The following is a 16,168-nucleotide window of genomic DNA, read 5'->3' on the forward strand; positions in this document are numbered from 1 at the left end:
TGCCTTCCGCCCAGGCAGCCCCAGGCACTGCCAGTGACTGTAGCCAGCACCCCACCCTCCGCACCCAGGACAAGCTGTGGAGGGCACCGAAGCTCGCACGCCCAACCTCCTCTCCACAGCTGCAGGTTACATCCTCCTCTCCGGGGAAGACCACGGCTGTGCCCAAGGACACAGGCTTCTGTCCCTGTGTAACCGCAGGACGGTCGACAGACTTAACTAATTCCTAAAGAGAAGTTCTTCCATTTGAAAAAAATAACAGCTTATTCTGGGAACAAAAGCCACAATCAAGACACCCAGCAGAAAACAGTATTTTTTATCACTGATACAAAAACTCTTATGATTCACATGTTGTCACCAAATCCTGGCACAACTACATACATATAAAGTTTGCTGACTACTTACTGTGTGCCAGGTGCTATGTTAAGTCCTTAAACATCTGAGGCAGGCCCTGAGACACAGACCATGCTACCACACCTCCCTTCAGACAAAGCCTGTGGGGCAGCTCTGACATGCTGACGCCCGTGAGGACCCTGCTTCCCCGACCTGCGATGCCTGCGTCCTTTAGTGGCACTACAGCTCTGTGTCCCTGCTCCCACTTCCATCACTGGACCCCTTTTCTGCTGGTCACTAACGGGCTATAAGTCAGATAACGTAGAGCAAAACCTTCTACAGAACTGTCCCCACTGCCGGGGCAAGGAACATTCCTACGACATCAAGAACTGACCCCCAGAGCAGGACAGTGGGGACTCCTGCTCCCCGACCTGTGGCCTCTTGGGCCTCAGCACCGCACTGTCCCAGGAAGCGAGAGAACCATGGTGCAGCAGGAGCAGCAGTGACCACGTGGTGAGGCCACTTCTCCTCTGGCCAAACTGCCAGCACTGTCTTGCCATTAAAAAGTGACTATTCCGTAACTGCTCCCAACTCATCAGCATTCCAAAGAATTCTGGGGGCCCACAGAGACACCCATCAGGTTCTGCTTTTTGTTTTCTCCTTCTCCACTTTGTTGGGGTCCCTGAATTCCCTAAATTAGCTTTCAGGGCCATGTAACACAACCAATGGCAAACAGAGAGACTTGTCACCACTCCAGCCCAATTTACCTTATGTAACGTTTTTGGTCATGCAAGGTCGATGGCGTTTCAAGCAATTTATCCAGAAGTAATTCTTGTAAGGCTTCAATGCGTGTTTCTACCTCGGCATAATCTATTTAAAAGAATATATATATACACACAGAAGTTACAGAACCGAAATGTAAAGTTAAATTTTACAAAGCAGAAAAGCGCCTGCTGACTGAGAAGCACAAGGGGCCTCTGTGACCAAAACCCAGGACCTGAAACGCAGACGTGGCCTCCGTCAGAGGCTGCTGACCCGCAACTCGCAAGGTCCGTGTGTTTCCTGCATGGGAAGTTACCACAGTGAAGAAATAAATCCCACTTCCTGGGCTTCGTGGGTTTTATTTTTGAATTTAATACACCCTGCAATATTCCTCCTGGTGGATAAAGCTTTAACCACAGGGAATTTTAGGCCTGTGTTATTTTCTGTAGCTCTGGTAGGAGAAATGGTTTCAAAAAGTGTTTTGGTTTAAAGGTTAGAATTCATAAACGTACTGGTCTCTCTGCAAAGGGCAGGCTGAAATGCAGGTTTCCATGTTCACAAACCCCTCAGTTGCTTCTCTCTAGTCAAGGAAGACTTTTATAAGGGCACCACGATCAACCCACAGAAACGTCTAGACTAACTTATGTCTCAGTGGCTCGCTGTCACAGGCTCTGGGGGAGAAAAGCTGTGCATTTAAGAAGTGATTGTTTTATGTTTTAGACAAACAAAATCTAAAATGCATATAACATTCTTTGCTGCACACACCCCACATTCTTCCTGTAAAAGAGAATTTGAAGATCTGAAAGTAACAAAGAAATCTTACATTTCTTGAAAACTTGCACCTCCGTTTTCCCAAAGAGTGACTTGGCCTTTTCATAATCATTGATAACCACATCATAATCACCCTTTAAAATAAAGAAACATTTAGGAGCCCATCAGCAAAGCGTAATTCAGACATTTGGTTAATATAAAGAAAACCTTAGCAATCTTTACAATTGAGGATGGCACATAACGGTACGTAAATAAGTACTCTACCTTTTGAATATTCCTTTCAATATTTAGAGGAAGGTTGAAGAGAAACTTAAACCGCTGAAGTACATTGAGTGCATTTCTGGTAGAATCTGCCTTGTCCTTTCGACCTAACACTTCTTGAAATAATGTGTCTGCAGTATTACTTGCTCCTATTTTAAATGGAGAAAAAGAAACTTAAATAAAAGCTGACTTTTATCAGAAAATGTCTGAGGACTAGAAACAAATGTTAAGACTTCCATTACAGGTTTAAAACTCAAAAGACCGCTTTCTTTTTTAAAGTTAGCTATATTGGAGGTCTTTTAAGGTTTGCTATAATAAAATTTTCATTTTGTGTGCTGTCTTTTCATACGTTAAGAATGGTACCCAATTAAAAACAACCATACTTACCATGCTCTATTCTCCAACATGAACCAATATTTATTTTGGTTATGCTTCTAAACATTATAGCAGTTATGGGCTACTAGGCTGTTTGACTGCTCCGGACAGTAAAAACAAACGCGCGCACGCACACGCACGCACACACACACACACACACACACACACACACGCCTGTGTGCACATTCACATGCACACCAGTGACAGCCCACAGATTCGGTGTCTACACTAAACAAAGAAATAGTTTTCAGAATTCAAAAGAAGTATTTTAAGTCCAATTCAATTTCTCTACAGAATTATCTATTTATATTATAGGCACAGAAAATTATATGAACTATTGAAAATGACAAATTTAACACTGCATCATCAATATTTCTCAAATCTGCTAATTCTCATAAAATGATACATAAAGAGGATCTTTCGTAAGGGATCTTTTTAACCTAAAAGACTTCAAACTGTATGGTTTACTGTAATGAAAGTGCTGCTTTATCTAAAGAAAACTTGCTATGTACAGAAATAGCTCAGATTTTGTAACCTGCGAATTATTTTTAATTAGACTCAAGGAAAGGAGAGAAAACAAACTGTTTTCAGCTGTTTGATCGCTCTCCATTATCTGGTCTAGTGACCATACTTTAAGCGAAGATGAAAATATTACCTCAGCCTCGCTGGGTGGCTTGCATGCCACGTCCCAGTCCACACTGTGGGTGGCCTGGTCCTGTTAAAAGTCGTCTTTGTAACATGATTGCTTTATCTAAACAATGTTTAAGTTCTGTTGAAATTTTAAAGACCCGATATAAAAACTTTGTTTGGCCAAGATAACTGTTTTCACCACATGCTGTTTAATGGAGAACACTAAACTTCTATTCTGAGCCCAGGAAGAACGCGTTTCCTTCCCGCCCAGCCTGTACAGTGGAGGGCTGGGGTCTCCAGTCGGACTGGGGCTGAAACTTTCCTCAAGGGAAACTATTTTAAAGTACTTGCTTATCATTTTCAAAACACAAACGTACTGAGTTCAGTTTCATAAACTAGATACGAGAATGGAGCTGTTCACTGTTAAAAGGTCAGTCAGTTTCCAGAAGTTTGATATTACTCAACAAGTGCTTTTTTTGTATAATGGAAGACTCTAAAAGCATACAAGCCCAAATCAGAGTTTTCTCATCTTATTTTTATGTGACAAAAAATACCAATTAATAATTGAACTTCTTTAAAAATTTTGAAAAAATAGACAAAATCTACTTACAATGAAATAAAATGGAGAAATGTACAGTCAGAAATTATAAACTATAAAATCAGAATTTAATTTGCACAAAAATATACAGCATTTACATGGGAAGAATTTTGGTTTATGTGATGCTCAGAAATCACGAAGACAGTTTCTGCTGATAAATTAGTTTCATGTGAACCTCAATGCATCCCCAGCTCTGATGGCTGGAACAAATCACCTGAGGGCAACGTTACAGCAGGAAACCACAGCGGCCCAGACGCACTGCAGGGCTGCCTCCCGCAGGGCTGCAGGACTAACCTACCGCACCAAAGGCGGCGGTGCAGACAAGGCACCGGGAGTCATCCCCATACCCAGTCGCAGGCCAGTGCGTGCCCACAAGGCAAATCCGGCTGCAGTGGACAGGCGTCCTGAGAACCTTCAGCCTCCCAAGCTCTCTCCTCCCTCCTCAGGGAATGGCTCCACACAGTGACTCTGGACAGGCAGTGTCACTGTCATGGTTACACATGAGCCCATGATCTAGTGTCCGTTGTAAGGACATTCGGGCTGCTGCCACAGTGGCAGCGTAACGTGGAAGAAAGGTGACTTCTGCACCATCCCATCCCACACACGCCCACCTACTGACCGGTCCTTAAGACACACACAGTGAAATTCAGTTGTGCCAGGAACTGTGCATCTCGAAAGTGAGGCACATAATTCTAACAGGGCTCATCATTTCAAGCATGTGTATTTGAAGCAAAAATTGGTCTTTCTCAGTACTGCCACTCAAGACTGCAGATCACAACAGTGATTGTTAATCTGCCTCCCTGCCTCTCGGGAATCACGGGGGCTAGGGACAGAATAGAAGGACACCACCACACACACCCCACCACCACCCAGGACGACTTCTCACAGAAAGGAGCAAGCTGCATGAGATCAGAAAGTGACGTGTCAGGGCACCAAGGACATAGGGTGACCCTAAAATGTGCACTCACACCTGTGGCAAAATGAGGATCACGAAGGCCCCTACCACCCTGCTCTGCGTGTCTCTGGTTCAACGCAGACTCTGGAAAGTGACAGGCAGGCTGCTGTTCATCACGTAATGGTGGGAGGTGGGCGCCACAGTAAACAGTACTCAGTGCTGACTTAAACACCAGGTCTGGCGTGGGGTCCCACAGCTTTCCAGATGAGGAGGAGCCAGGAATGCACCGTGAGCACGGAGCTGAGCGCCGCACCCCTGCGCACACAGCCGAGGAAACCCATGCATCACTCCCCAACTTTACAGCAACTCGGGGAAAGCGAACTTCGGCTGGTTTTCCTTTCTTTCTTTACCACTGTCACTTGGTAAACGTTTACCTGCCAATCACCGAGGCAGCTTCCGCTTCTTTCCCAGAGCTGACTCCTCCCGACGCTCCCCAGTGTTGTATGACCTTGTGTTTGCATCTTACTTGTGGAAATGGGGTTAAATTCCCTGCTACTCCTTCACCCACACATCCACACTGGTGATTCCCAAATCCAGCTCTCAAGATGTGTTTGTGAACTTAAACTTTAGTCTTCCGAACTCTTTTCACCAGACAGCAGTAACGAGGACTATTTACGGAGCACTCGGGCTGTGCTAGGTGCTGTTCTAGGTCACAGTGTCACTCCTGGGCACTGGCTAGCGTCCCTCTAACAGGGGTATTACAGGCAGAGGACACACAGGCAACGGCAACAGCCAGAAACTCACTGCCAGGGCCCTCAGGGACCCCGACTGGAAGTGGTCTGACAGAGGGATCGGTGCCCTTTGCTCCCCTTCCTGCTCTGCCTGCTCCCTTCCTGCGGGAGCCCCACTGCTCGTGTCCTCTTCCCACTCCACAAGAACCAGCCTCGTCTGCCAGCACCCCTCTGCAGCCATTCGCTCTAGCGTACCCTCGGTCAGGGCCGGAGGTCTGACCCTGTCCCCTCCTGTTCCTGCCATCCTCATGCTCTGCTGGCTTCCTGCTGCTCCAGTGCAGCCCACTCAGACCCGCTGTATATCAGAGAGCAGAGCATTCTCTAAAAGTATTGTCATGGCAATACTCCTCACCGACCTGCGACAGTGCTCCAGGAGTCTCCGGGATAAAGGCCAGTGCCACATGACAGCAGGGGCAAAGCCAGTGTCCCGAGCAGCTTCACACACAGCCATGACCAGTCTTGCTTCCTGGACTGTGTCCCTTCTCCTCTCTGTAGTCACTGCCCCACTTCCTGCCACGCCCTGCCAGGACATACCTGCATCACGTACTCAGTGGCCCACCAGCCCCTCTGCTTCTCTGGTCACTTCCTGATACCCCGTAAGGCACCATGCCCACTACAATCACCCGTCCAACTCGCCTGTTTCAGTGGGTGTGAGGGTCACGGTAATCCTGGTGTTGGGGACAGACCAGGACCGCACATGTGCTCAGCAAGCAGAGCTCTCCCCAGGGTTACTATGTACAGTGCAGCACACCGTAACACATTACCTGCCTCCACATCTGCCTTTTCCAGGAAGTCACAAAGCCTTAGGACCAAGCACAAGTTCTACCTTTACATTCCAGGAAAACCAAAGGTGTGCTCAGTAAACACCAAAACCCAGTCCTGAGCCAAGGTGCAGTTTTCTTTCTATACAGAGAGGTAGGACAGCACAAGATAAGACAGGACGCTCTTGTCCTCTACCATGCTGGGGACCATGACAATGGCTACACAATCTGAAACCCAGCAAAGCAATCTCAATAATTAATAACCAACAGCAAAATTCTAGATGTTCCCAACTTCAAATGATTCCCCTTGCAATTCTTCCATTTTGCTATGGTGCAAAACACTTTCAATGGAGGCCACAGGTCAGATTCTGCCTGTGGACCTTCCCAGGCTGGCACCGTGCCCCTCGCAGGGGCCGAGGCAGGAGGGGCACAGCCCACGGCACAGGAAGGTCTGGGAAGGCGCTGTACTGCCGAGCAGGGGGACACGGACATCTGCTCTCAGATCTGCAGCACGTAAGGACGTGAGCTCCTCCAGGGTGGACGGTCTGTACCCCGCACCTGCTCTCCAGCCTTGGGCCCGACTCCCCGGCTGCTGGGGCCAGGACTTCACAGGCCTGGTAAGCAATGCTTGTCCAGCCACTCTGAATGAGCAAGACCCTGCTCTAAGCAAGCAAATGTCAACATCACGGGAGAAAGAATGTTAGTGGGGAAAAAGGACGACTGTTACAAAACAACTATGCTTTAAAAAGTCCTGAGAGTCTCATAAAAGAATAACCATTTATGTCAGCAAGTCCAACTTCATCCAAAGAAGTAAATTCAAATAGAAAATAAGTATGACACATATCTAGAACAAGTTCACAGTTAGGGAAAAAAAATATGTAAAACTATTTTTCTTACAATTTTTATACTACAATTCTAGAGCAAAAATTTCCAAATTAGACCTTTAAAGAAAAAAAATATATCACCACTAAGTGTAATCCATGAAAGAATCTCAGAATTTTCCAGAACCTAGTAAATCCCTGTCTTACTGACACAGACAGATTTCCTATGTCAGCTATTCTTAGTTACCTTTTAAATGTTACTGAAGTAATCTCATTTTTTGTACCTGTATCATGGTTTAATAACAACTTCTACAGTGAAAATACTATCCCAGAATAGAAAACACCCTTCTAAAACCTTAAAGTGTCTGACTGCTCTAACAGAAATACCCTCAATGAATATTGGTGTAGAATTCTGAGTACATTTATTTCACTGAAGTTGGTGACTTAGTTCCCCAACACAGAAAAAAGGCAAAAGCCTCAAAGCAAATAATAATAATTGCAATAATGATCATAGGAAAAGATTTTTAAGTGCTCCTGAATTCACAGATTTAGAATAAAGGCAACTGTTTAAATCTCAAAAGCCTCTGGCAAATCAATGCTTCTTTCTACAAAACTCTGTCTTATTAGGAAGTTTACGAACAGATGTTTGCACCATGGCTCCCACAGTTCTGGTCAATGACTAAATCGAGTGAGAGGGTAAAATCAGCTTCAGGCCATAGGCCTGCATTCATGGAATCTTCAAAGATCTAATGTGAGGACTCGATTTTTCTTCCTCAGCCTTTCATTCTAAGGGAATGATACGCTACACTGCATTTAAAAACAAGGAAACTCCTGTGGCATTCCTGCTTGGTATCAACAGCTAATTACAAGGACAAAGCCGTGTACCTTATTTTAAGTCACTAATCTTATCACAAGGATTAGATGATCTGATGAGTTTCTCCTTAAATCAGTGGGAGAAGTGGCTGGGATATAGAATGCCAGAAAAAGAATTAAAAGGGAAGGAACATGGGCCCCAAATCTTCCATACGTCAGTTTCTCCTGAACCCACAGTTCTTACTGTTTGCAGTTAGATGCACCCTTTACTGGCCTAAAATTTTCTCTAGAGCAAGCAAGGTGCAAACGGGACGCCCGCCACACATTAATCTGGAAGCCACAGCTGCCTGCCCTGAATGCTCACAGGTAAGGGAAAATGGCTTTCCCTGGCTTAGCGGGGCAAATTCTATTTCTTAAAAAATATAGATTTATTTAAATTATGGCTTCTCATAAATAAAATGGAAACAGAAGCAGAACACTCATTTTCAATGTTTCCACTGCCCTTCACTTTCATTACATCACTGCTATTCAGAAATGGATACTGAGAGTCGACTCACCTCCGTGCCCTGTGAAATCAGGCCCAGCCACCGTATCAGAGCTGGCTGTAAAGCCCATAAAGTTTAGGACAGAGGGACAAACTTACTGTTCAGAACATTCTCCAGTTTCTGCGTCATGGATCCTTCTACTTTTTCCGTTCCATCCGCTTCTAGTTTTTGATGGATGGCTAGGAAAAAACATCCAGTTACAACGGCAGCCATTTAAGGGTGGGAAGACACTACATCAAAATGACATTTTAAACAGCTGTAAAAAGCAGCCACACTATTTTCACCGCTGGAAAGGAGCATAAACACCACTCTGCAAAGTCCCCAGCAGACAGCATCTGAGCCGTTCAGAGTTTAGCACTATTAAAATAGCCCACAACATACATGTGTAATCATCTATCTGCTCCTCAAGACCGAGTGGTGAAAGGGTCTGGACGGGAAAACAAGGGGTAAAAGACGGGGAGACGTAAGCTTCCTGGGCCTCACTAGTAACATCACTGCTGTACAGCAGCCGTTCCATCCCTCAGGCCAGCATCCTCGAGGTGGGGAGGGGACAGGAATGGGGCTGAGGTGGATTCTGTCCGGGGATCAACTGCTGGTGACAAATGTAATTATTTGGTATTGCAGATGCAGATGAACATAAAAAAAAATTAAAAAGACAAAAATACTAAAATATGGAATCTATCAACCTCAAATAATGTAATTTGGCCTTGGGATATAATGTGGCAAAATACAGTCCATGTTCTCCTCACAATAAACAGTTTCCCAAAGGTTCCAAAGTATATATCTAGCAATGTCTGCCAATATATCAACTCTGCATGTATAAACTACACGAGTTGTTTGCCATTATTGGCTTATGGGTCTCTGATTCTGATGAAGATTATTAGGGAATCACTTCATAAAATATATTTAAAAACTTAAACCATTTAAAAGTGTAGGTTTTAAACAGCAAATCAGTCTTATCCATGTGAAGAGCTAAGTAAATTTTCAAAACAGTCAAACATAAATTCAAATAGCACACATTAACTGAACCATGACTACAAGCTAAGAAGTACAGTATCTAATGGACATTTGGAGAGCCATGAAAAGCCAGGGACACATGTTCTCACACCATTTCATTTCTTATCTGTGCCACTGTAAAGACAAGAAAACTAAGGCTCCACAAAACTAAACAAGGTGACCAAGGTTGCAGAGCCAAACCCAAAATGTGGACTCAGGCAACATGACCCTGGTGCACAGGACCTCCGCTCCCACGGCAGGGACCAGCAGCTGGGAAGGCCCACGACGCTGGGCTCAGATCCCTCAGATGAGAACAACAGGCTCACTGGGTCAGCTGGGAATTATATCCAGTTGCAAGTAACAGGCCTCCTCTCCCCAAAGTACTAGGAATTAAAGCATACAGGATTTCTCTTATTTGCCCTAATATGCTATAATGAAAATCTAAATGCAAGACCGTGAACTCCATGGCTTGACAGCTAGCTAGTGCACCACTGAGTACGTTCCCCAGCGTTCAAACAGTGAAGTTCTTGAAAGGAACTTAAGAGTGTATTCACCCACCAGCCAAAAGTGGCAGATTTATGATTAATACAAAAGCAAAAATCTGCCTGCATAAACCTGTGTGTTCCTTTCTTCCTGAGGTCCATACGATTCAATGCATTTCTCCTGATTCACTTGGTCAGGAAATTTGTAGGCAAATTCATCGCGCAAATGCACTGAGAACCTGTTTTCAATCCTTAATTACAACTATTTCTCTGCTCCTTTTAATTAATCTGATTTTTCAATATTTTTTCTTGTAAAGTCACATCAAGTTTTGTCTGTAATTCTAAATTAAGAGGTCAGCTCCACTGCTAAAAACAGACATTCATACAAAGAATGAGATACATTTGGTTTAAAAAAAAACAGTCGTGCCAGGTATGGTGGCTCATATCTGTAATCCCAACATTCGGGAGGCTGAGGCAGGAGGATTGTTGCCAGTTCGAGATCAGCCTTGGCTACAAAGTGAGCTAAAGGCCAGCCTGAACTGCACAGAGAGACCCTGTCTCAAAAAGACATACATAAAAAAAAGTCACTGCATTTTTAACTGTCTTGCTTAATTTCAGGAGTAAAGAGAAAGTGATTTCTTTAATGCTTCAAATTTGGGCTGTTACCAGTGACACAGAACGCTTCCCCTACATCAAAGCTGAACCTCAGTTGGGAAGTTAAGTGGCAAAGAACTTCCTTGTCTTTTGAAAAGTAGACAGACTGCAACCAAGTGTTAAAAAGCCAAACCTGCACACTCTACAGCGCTCAGACCGTCTGTTAAAGGCTGCTGTGATTTTTTGACAATTCACCATCAAAGAACACTGGGCAGACAGCACCTCCACTACACAGGGAGGGCCACCCTCGAGGTCACCGTGTGGCCAGATGCTCCACTGCTGACATGACCCGCTGTGGAAGGATAGGTCAGAGCGAGCAACCCTGCGGCCCAGCCAGGCTCCGTCTACAGCCCTTTCTGCTGCCCGAGCACCCCTCCCTGTGCCCCTCAGAGCAGAGCCACTGTCAAGCTGTCAGCCAGGCTCGAGCACCAGAGATGCTGGGATCTGATAAAGGCGATCCTATTTTCCAGAAAATTAAACCAAACCACCGATGTCTGCTTAACTCGACCTTTTATTTTCTCTGAAAACATTTTAAATAGAATAACTCAATAAGCAACCTGGTACATGATCATTGGTTTGTTATAGTTACTAATCTATTAAACTTAAATATGTGAAGCAGTTGACTGTCCCGGGTCTGCATTTGGGAAACAAAAACAAGGTATGTACAAAAGTACTGCTGGAAGAAAACCCAGGGTCATTCACAGAAACTATTCCATCGTTTTATTTCACTTGATTGAAATGGATGTGTCCTCTGTAATTTCCATAAAAAAAGCTGAAGTACTTGCCATGCACTCATACAAACGCAGCCCTTAGTGTGGAGGCCGGGACCCACAGGGCAGGCAGCACCTCCACGTCCCCTCCCGGGGTGTGCACAGCCACGCTCCAGCAGCTCAGACAGGCTCATGCCCTCCATGGACAAAGAAGAACAAACACTGGACCCACACAGCCATCGTCACGATTTTCTCCCCTCTTCTTTCAGCAAACCTTGAGAACTACAGCCACTCTTAGGGCCCGGCCTCGTGACAGCTGACCGTGGCTGCATCTGCCGGGTGCCAGGCTCTGGGGCTGCAGTGCTCACTTCCCACTGAGCCTTCCAAATGTGAGGGCCCACTTTTTATCCTGCCAAGCCTGTGCCTGCTCTGTTTCAGCCACTGATGTCTCCCAGGGCAGTCAAGGGAGGGTGAGGTGGGAGGAGGGCGGGGCAGCCCAGGTCACCGAAGCGACCACCCAGGCCGTTCCTCTTGCCCTCTGTGTTCTGTAGCCCTGGATTGTGAGACCGGAGCCCAGGGCCCAGGGGACGCCTCTGCTCCACTGACGGAGGCTCAGGGACCGCACTGGCTGGGCCGGCAATGCATCGTCCCCTCCGCTGCCTCCACTGAAGCCAGCCGCTGAAGCAACTTCAGCCACTGAACAGCCACGAGGGGCATGGATGGCTCATTTCAGGAAGCAGGGTCCCCAGCCACGGGGCGCACCAGGGCAGCAACGTAGCAGCCACAGGTGGGAGGGAAGGGCAGCAGGGCTCCGCGGCACCACCTGCACTCTGCCCGAGACCAGGGCGACTGGGATGCACAGGGAAGCGAGGGAGCAGTGCAGAGGCTCCCAGGGCTTCACATCACCTCTGCAGCCACAGGATGCGGGGCTGTGGCCAGTGCGGAAAGGTGGACACATGGCCATAGGAGCCCAGGGCTGCAGATGTAGGATCGGGACCCTGCAGGGAACAGTGGGGTCACACCATCTGAGCACAGAAGCCTGGTTTTAGGAGTGGATTCTCAGGACGCTGGAGAAAGAACAAACCTAAACTGCAGAGGTTGACAATGGAGACTCTAAACAGCACGCCGCACAACAGGCTCGGGCACAAAGGCCTGCAGACCCTCGTGGAGCAAAGTAAAACTCGCAGATGCAGAAAAACTTAGAGGACCAAGACCGGCAGCCACAGCATCACTTGGGAAGGGGGTGCCGCAAGCCAGAAAGGCCTCCAGGCTTCTCTACATGGGTGTCTCAGGGCTGCTGACCTCACCTTCCTAACTCCTTGCCTCCCTCTGACAGGCACTAGTGACCAGCATCCCCACGTTCAGGGGGCAGGAAGGGCCTGGCCGGGGAGGCACAATTCAGAGGGTCCACTGAAAGAGAGGGGAAGAGACAGGGGCAGGGACAGAAAGACAGAGAGATGGAAGGGGACGGGGGTAGAGGAGCAGAGACAGAGGGAGGGAGAGACAGAGACAGAGTGGTGCACACCAGAGAGAAGCAGTGAATTCCTGCGTGGCCATGGTGGCCAGCCACACAGGACACCTGACAAAAGGAAGGTCCTCAGTGCCAGACATCCAAGAATTCAAAACCAAAGCACAAACAACACACCTCACCACTCGAAACTAAAAATCCAAAGATATAATATTCCTAGTGATAAACATAAAGTCTATTAGGTTTATATGCATATACAGTAAAATGTTAGATAATGATGATAAAATTAAATGCAAACACAAAAGGAAATCTAAACAACACTCAGGAAAAATTTTTTTTTAAAAACTGGGCCTATAATTTCAAACTAAATTACAATTAGGATCACTTATTGGCCTTTTGGCGAAGATCAAGTGCAAAATCAGGAGAAAAGCACAAAAATGATGTGCTTAACTTAGAAGTCAACAATGTGTAACAGAATTTTAAAACATTTCTCACAAATCTCCAAACATGGTTTTCACAGGAAAGAAGAAGCAATAATTGAAAAAGAAAATAAGACAAAGTTTAGTTATGATAAATGTAAATGGCTTAAACTTTCTATCAAAAGGCAAAGGTTCTTAGAGTAGTACTGTAAAAATAAAAATCCCTTCACATGTTGCTCACAAGACACAGACCAAATCAAACACTTCTGAAAGTTTATTTTAAAAAAATTATGGATAGGGCTATGATATAGCCTAACATGCATAATGCCCCGAGTTAACTCTGAAGCTTCACCCATGGAGATGTAATTTTTACCAGCCCCGATCACTGGGCCTCAGAGAGAGGAAAAGAGCCTTCGTGTCACACATAACATGGGTTAAGGGGGCACTGGAAGCAAACATTTAAAGGATCAGGCCTTCAAAGAGATTCTGCCTTCTATTGCAACAAGTATTCAGCATACGTTTTCATCTCTGCTTTTATGAAAAAGGATTGGAAGTCACAGCCTGCAAACAGGAGGCACACACAGGCTCAGGATTCTGAGGGGCTGGCAGATCACCTTACCTGAGAGGGCGTCCTGGGCTTCGAAGAATGTGCTGAGCCCCCCCTTCACGCAGGCCAGGCTGCCCTCACTCTTCTTGTTGGCCTGTCTCTTCAGGTTGGCCACTGCCATCTTAAGCTGCTCAAAACTGAAACAAAGCACAACCCATGCGTCTGAGACTCCTCGCCAGCAGAAGAGAAAGAAACAAGGGCATTCATTAAGTGTAGCACACTGGCAATGTCAAGCCGAGCATCAGAAGCATGCAGGTTAGGGTTAGCACCCAATCACTTGACAATAAAACTCAAATTCTTCTCTACATCTAAAACCTTTATTGTCCTTAAATTACAACAGCTGGAAAGAATTTTGTAGTCTCAAATAGTAATTTCAAATAGGTCAGGCCCATAAGTGAGCACAGTATGTATTTTTAGAAGCTGTGTAGAGCAGAGCATGGCTTTCCACGTTCAGGCCTAGCGTGTCTGCTACCTGACTAGAAGACACAGTCCCACAGCGCTGGGCCACATTTCAGCCACAGGGCTCCCACGCACCCAGGCCCTCGCCAGCACTGAGCCTTGTGCTGACCTCCACGCATGATTCACAGTTCCATGTCCTCAATGCGAAAGTTACCTAAGACTTACAGGTCGGCCCACATCGCAACCAAGAAAACTTTCATATTTTTATGTCTCAAGCAAAGAAAATGAACAGGCAGGCCTCAGAAGCTCTTCTTCCATGTGAGTTACAGTAATCTGGCTGTAAGTCTTTGAATGTATTACTGAGCACCATTACAGCTCTACAAACAAAACAGAGTTCGATTCTGAGCTACAGTAAGAAAAGCTGGCTGGGCGCAGCCCTGTGACCTCAACACTCCGGAGGCTGAGGCACAAGGACAGAGAGTTCAAGGTGAGAACCAGTCTCAAAATGAAAACTCAAAAGGCTGAAGGTACAGCTCCGCAGCACAGGAACACTCAGGTTGGCACGCAGGACTGGGGAAAACAATGTCCGGAACATAAAAGTTGAATCACGTCTCCAGTAAAAAGAATTCATGTTAGACATCAGGCCAAATTAATACATACCAACTTTTCAGAAATAGTTTTCATCCTAATAAGCGCATGGAGAATTTGTATTAAGGTATATTTTAACAAGCTGACTTTTCTAGAACATAAAGTTTAAACAGTAAGCCATTTGTTTTTCCAAATATACTAAGTGTCACTTCTAAGTCAAACTTGCAAAGAAGTTGCAAATTTGCTTTCATACAATGAGGAAAACATAACTGGCACACAAAAGGAACACTTTAACCTAGATAGTGAGTGTCTACCTTTACCTAATTTTAGGTAAGGTCTTCTATAGTTCACTCCCTAGTAGGAAAAGCAATAGGCTTTGTATTTAACACAGGAACTTACATTTTTTCCTATTATTTGAATAGATAACATTCACACACATCGGTTTTTGTTCCCAAGTAAGATTATAAAAGTTTAAGGAGCTGCACAAATAATGGAACATACAGAAACATAAAACGGTGATAGGAAGTAAGAGTTTTCTAAAATTCTCATTTTCTAAGTAAGGAAACAGGTTCAGAGACTCATCCCCCTAAAGCTCTGTGACCGTGCCAACGGCCAGACTGGACCGTCAGGCACCCTGTGACCAGCACTGGCACCCCAGTGAAGCCCTGCCCAGCTCCCAGCCCATGGCCACAAACCTGGTGGTTGCATGGTTCTCGATGAGATACCAGGCAGCTGAGAAATTCTCGCTCGTAAAATCGGCACTCATTCCATGGAACAGCATTTCTAACTCCTTCTGGGGAAATTTACTTCTAAGGAGAAAGAGATTGAAAATATGTTACCACAGCCACTGCCACAAAAATGGGACAGACACTGCTGAGCAGCCAGCAGAACAAACACGAACATAAACCCTCATGGTTACCTGTGATAAACAACCGAGAATATGTTTGTATATACACCTGCATGTATTTTCTGTATCAGCTGGATTTCTATCATGTAAACTCTGTATGTATAAGAGAATTTAATTGAAATACAGAAAATACATCAATAAATATAGGGTTTAAAAGAACATTTAAAATGAAATAGACTTTTTTCTAAAATCTACCATATGACATGGTTCCTCACTAAAAAAAAAAAAAAAAAAAAAAAAAAAAAACTAAAACTAAAACTAAAAATTTGGATACAGTGAAATCTGAAAACATCAAATTGCTTTATTTGAATATTTCCATTAAGGAGCAGTAAGAAAGTTGCTTGCTGGGGATGCAGTTCCCTGGCAGAATGCATGCCTGGCATTTGTCCAGTCCCCAGGCCCCAACCCCAATACCTAGAAAGCAAGGGGATGCTGAGAAAGCCACCTGGAGCTGGGCAGCACTCATGTTTACACGTCTGTGTCGCGAATAATTCTAAAACAGTCTGGAACAACAACAGGCTACATTGTCTGCAGCTCCCTTACCTTGCTGACATTTTTAGGATGATTCATACTCCATATGTTGTG

The 16,168-nt window shown here is 45.3% G+C and overlaps 1 protein-coding gene across 4 annotated transcripts in view; it reads right to left on the reverse strand.

Moving 5' to 3' along the window:
- Exoc2 (exocyst complex component 2) overlaps positions 1 to 16,168 on the reverse strand; it is a 143,159-nt gene that overhangs the window by 85,098 nt on the left and 41,893 nt on the right. For all 4 annotated transcript variants that reach the window (XR_001199723.3, XM_003463219.5, XM_063259784.1 and 1 more), the window contains exons 5-10: positions 15,372 to 15,485; positions 13,702 to 13,826; positions 8,452 to 8,532; positions 2,128 to 2,273; positions 1,916 to 1,997; positions 1,098 to 1,200 (exon numbers count right to left, since the gene is read on the reverse strand). Coding sequence is in view for 3 of the 4 variants with exons in the window: in XM_003463219.5 (XP_003463267.1) it covers positions 1,098 to 1,200; positions 1,916 to 1,997; positions 2,128 to 2,273; positions 8,452 to 8,532; positions 13,702 to 13,826; positions 15,372 to 15,485 (651 nt within the window). In the remaining variant the exon portion in view is untranslated. The remainder of the gene's footprint in view (positions 1 to 1,097; positions 1,201 to 1,915; positions 1,998 to 2,127; positions 2,274 to 8,451; positions 8,533 to 13,701; positions 13,827 to 15,371; positions 15,486 to 16,168) is intronic.

Source organism: Cavia porcellus, unplaced genomic scaffold, assembly GCF_034190915.1.
Source record: "Cavia porcellus strain 051 isolate PalLab524CR breed Dunkin Hartley unplaced genomic scaffold, mCavPor4.1 scaffold_13, whole genome shotgun sequence".
Classification (NCBI taxonomy): Eukaryota; Metazoa; Chordata; class Mammalia; order Rodentia; family Caviidae; genus Cavia; species Cavia porcellus.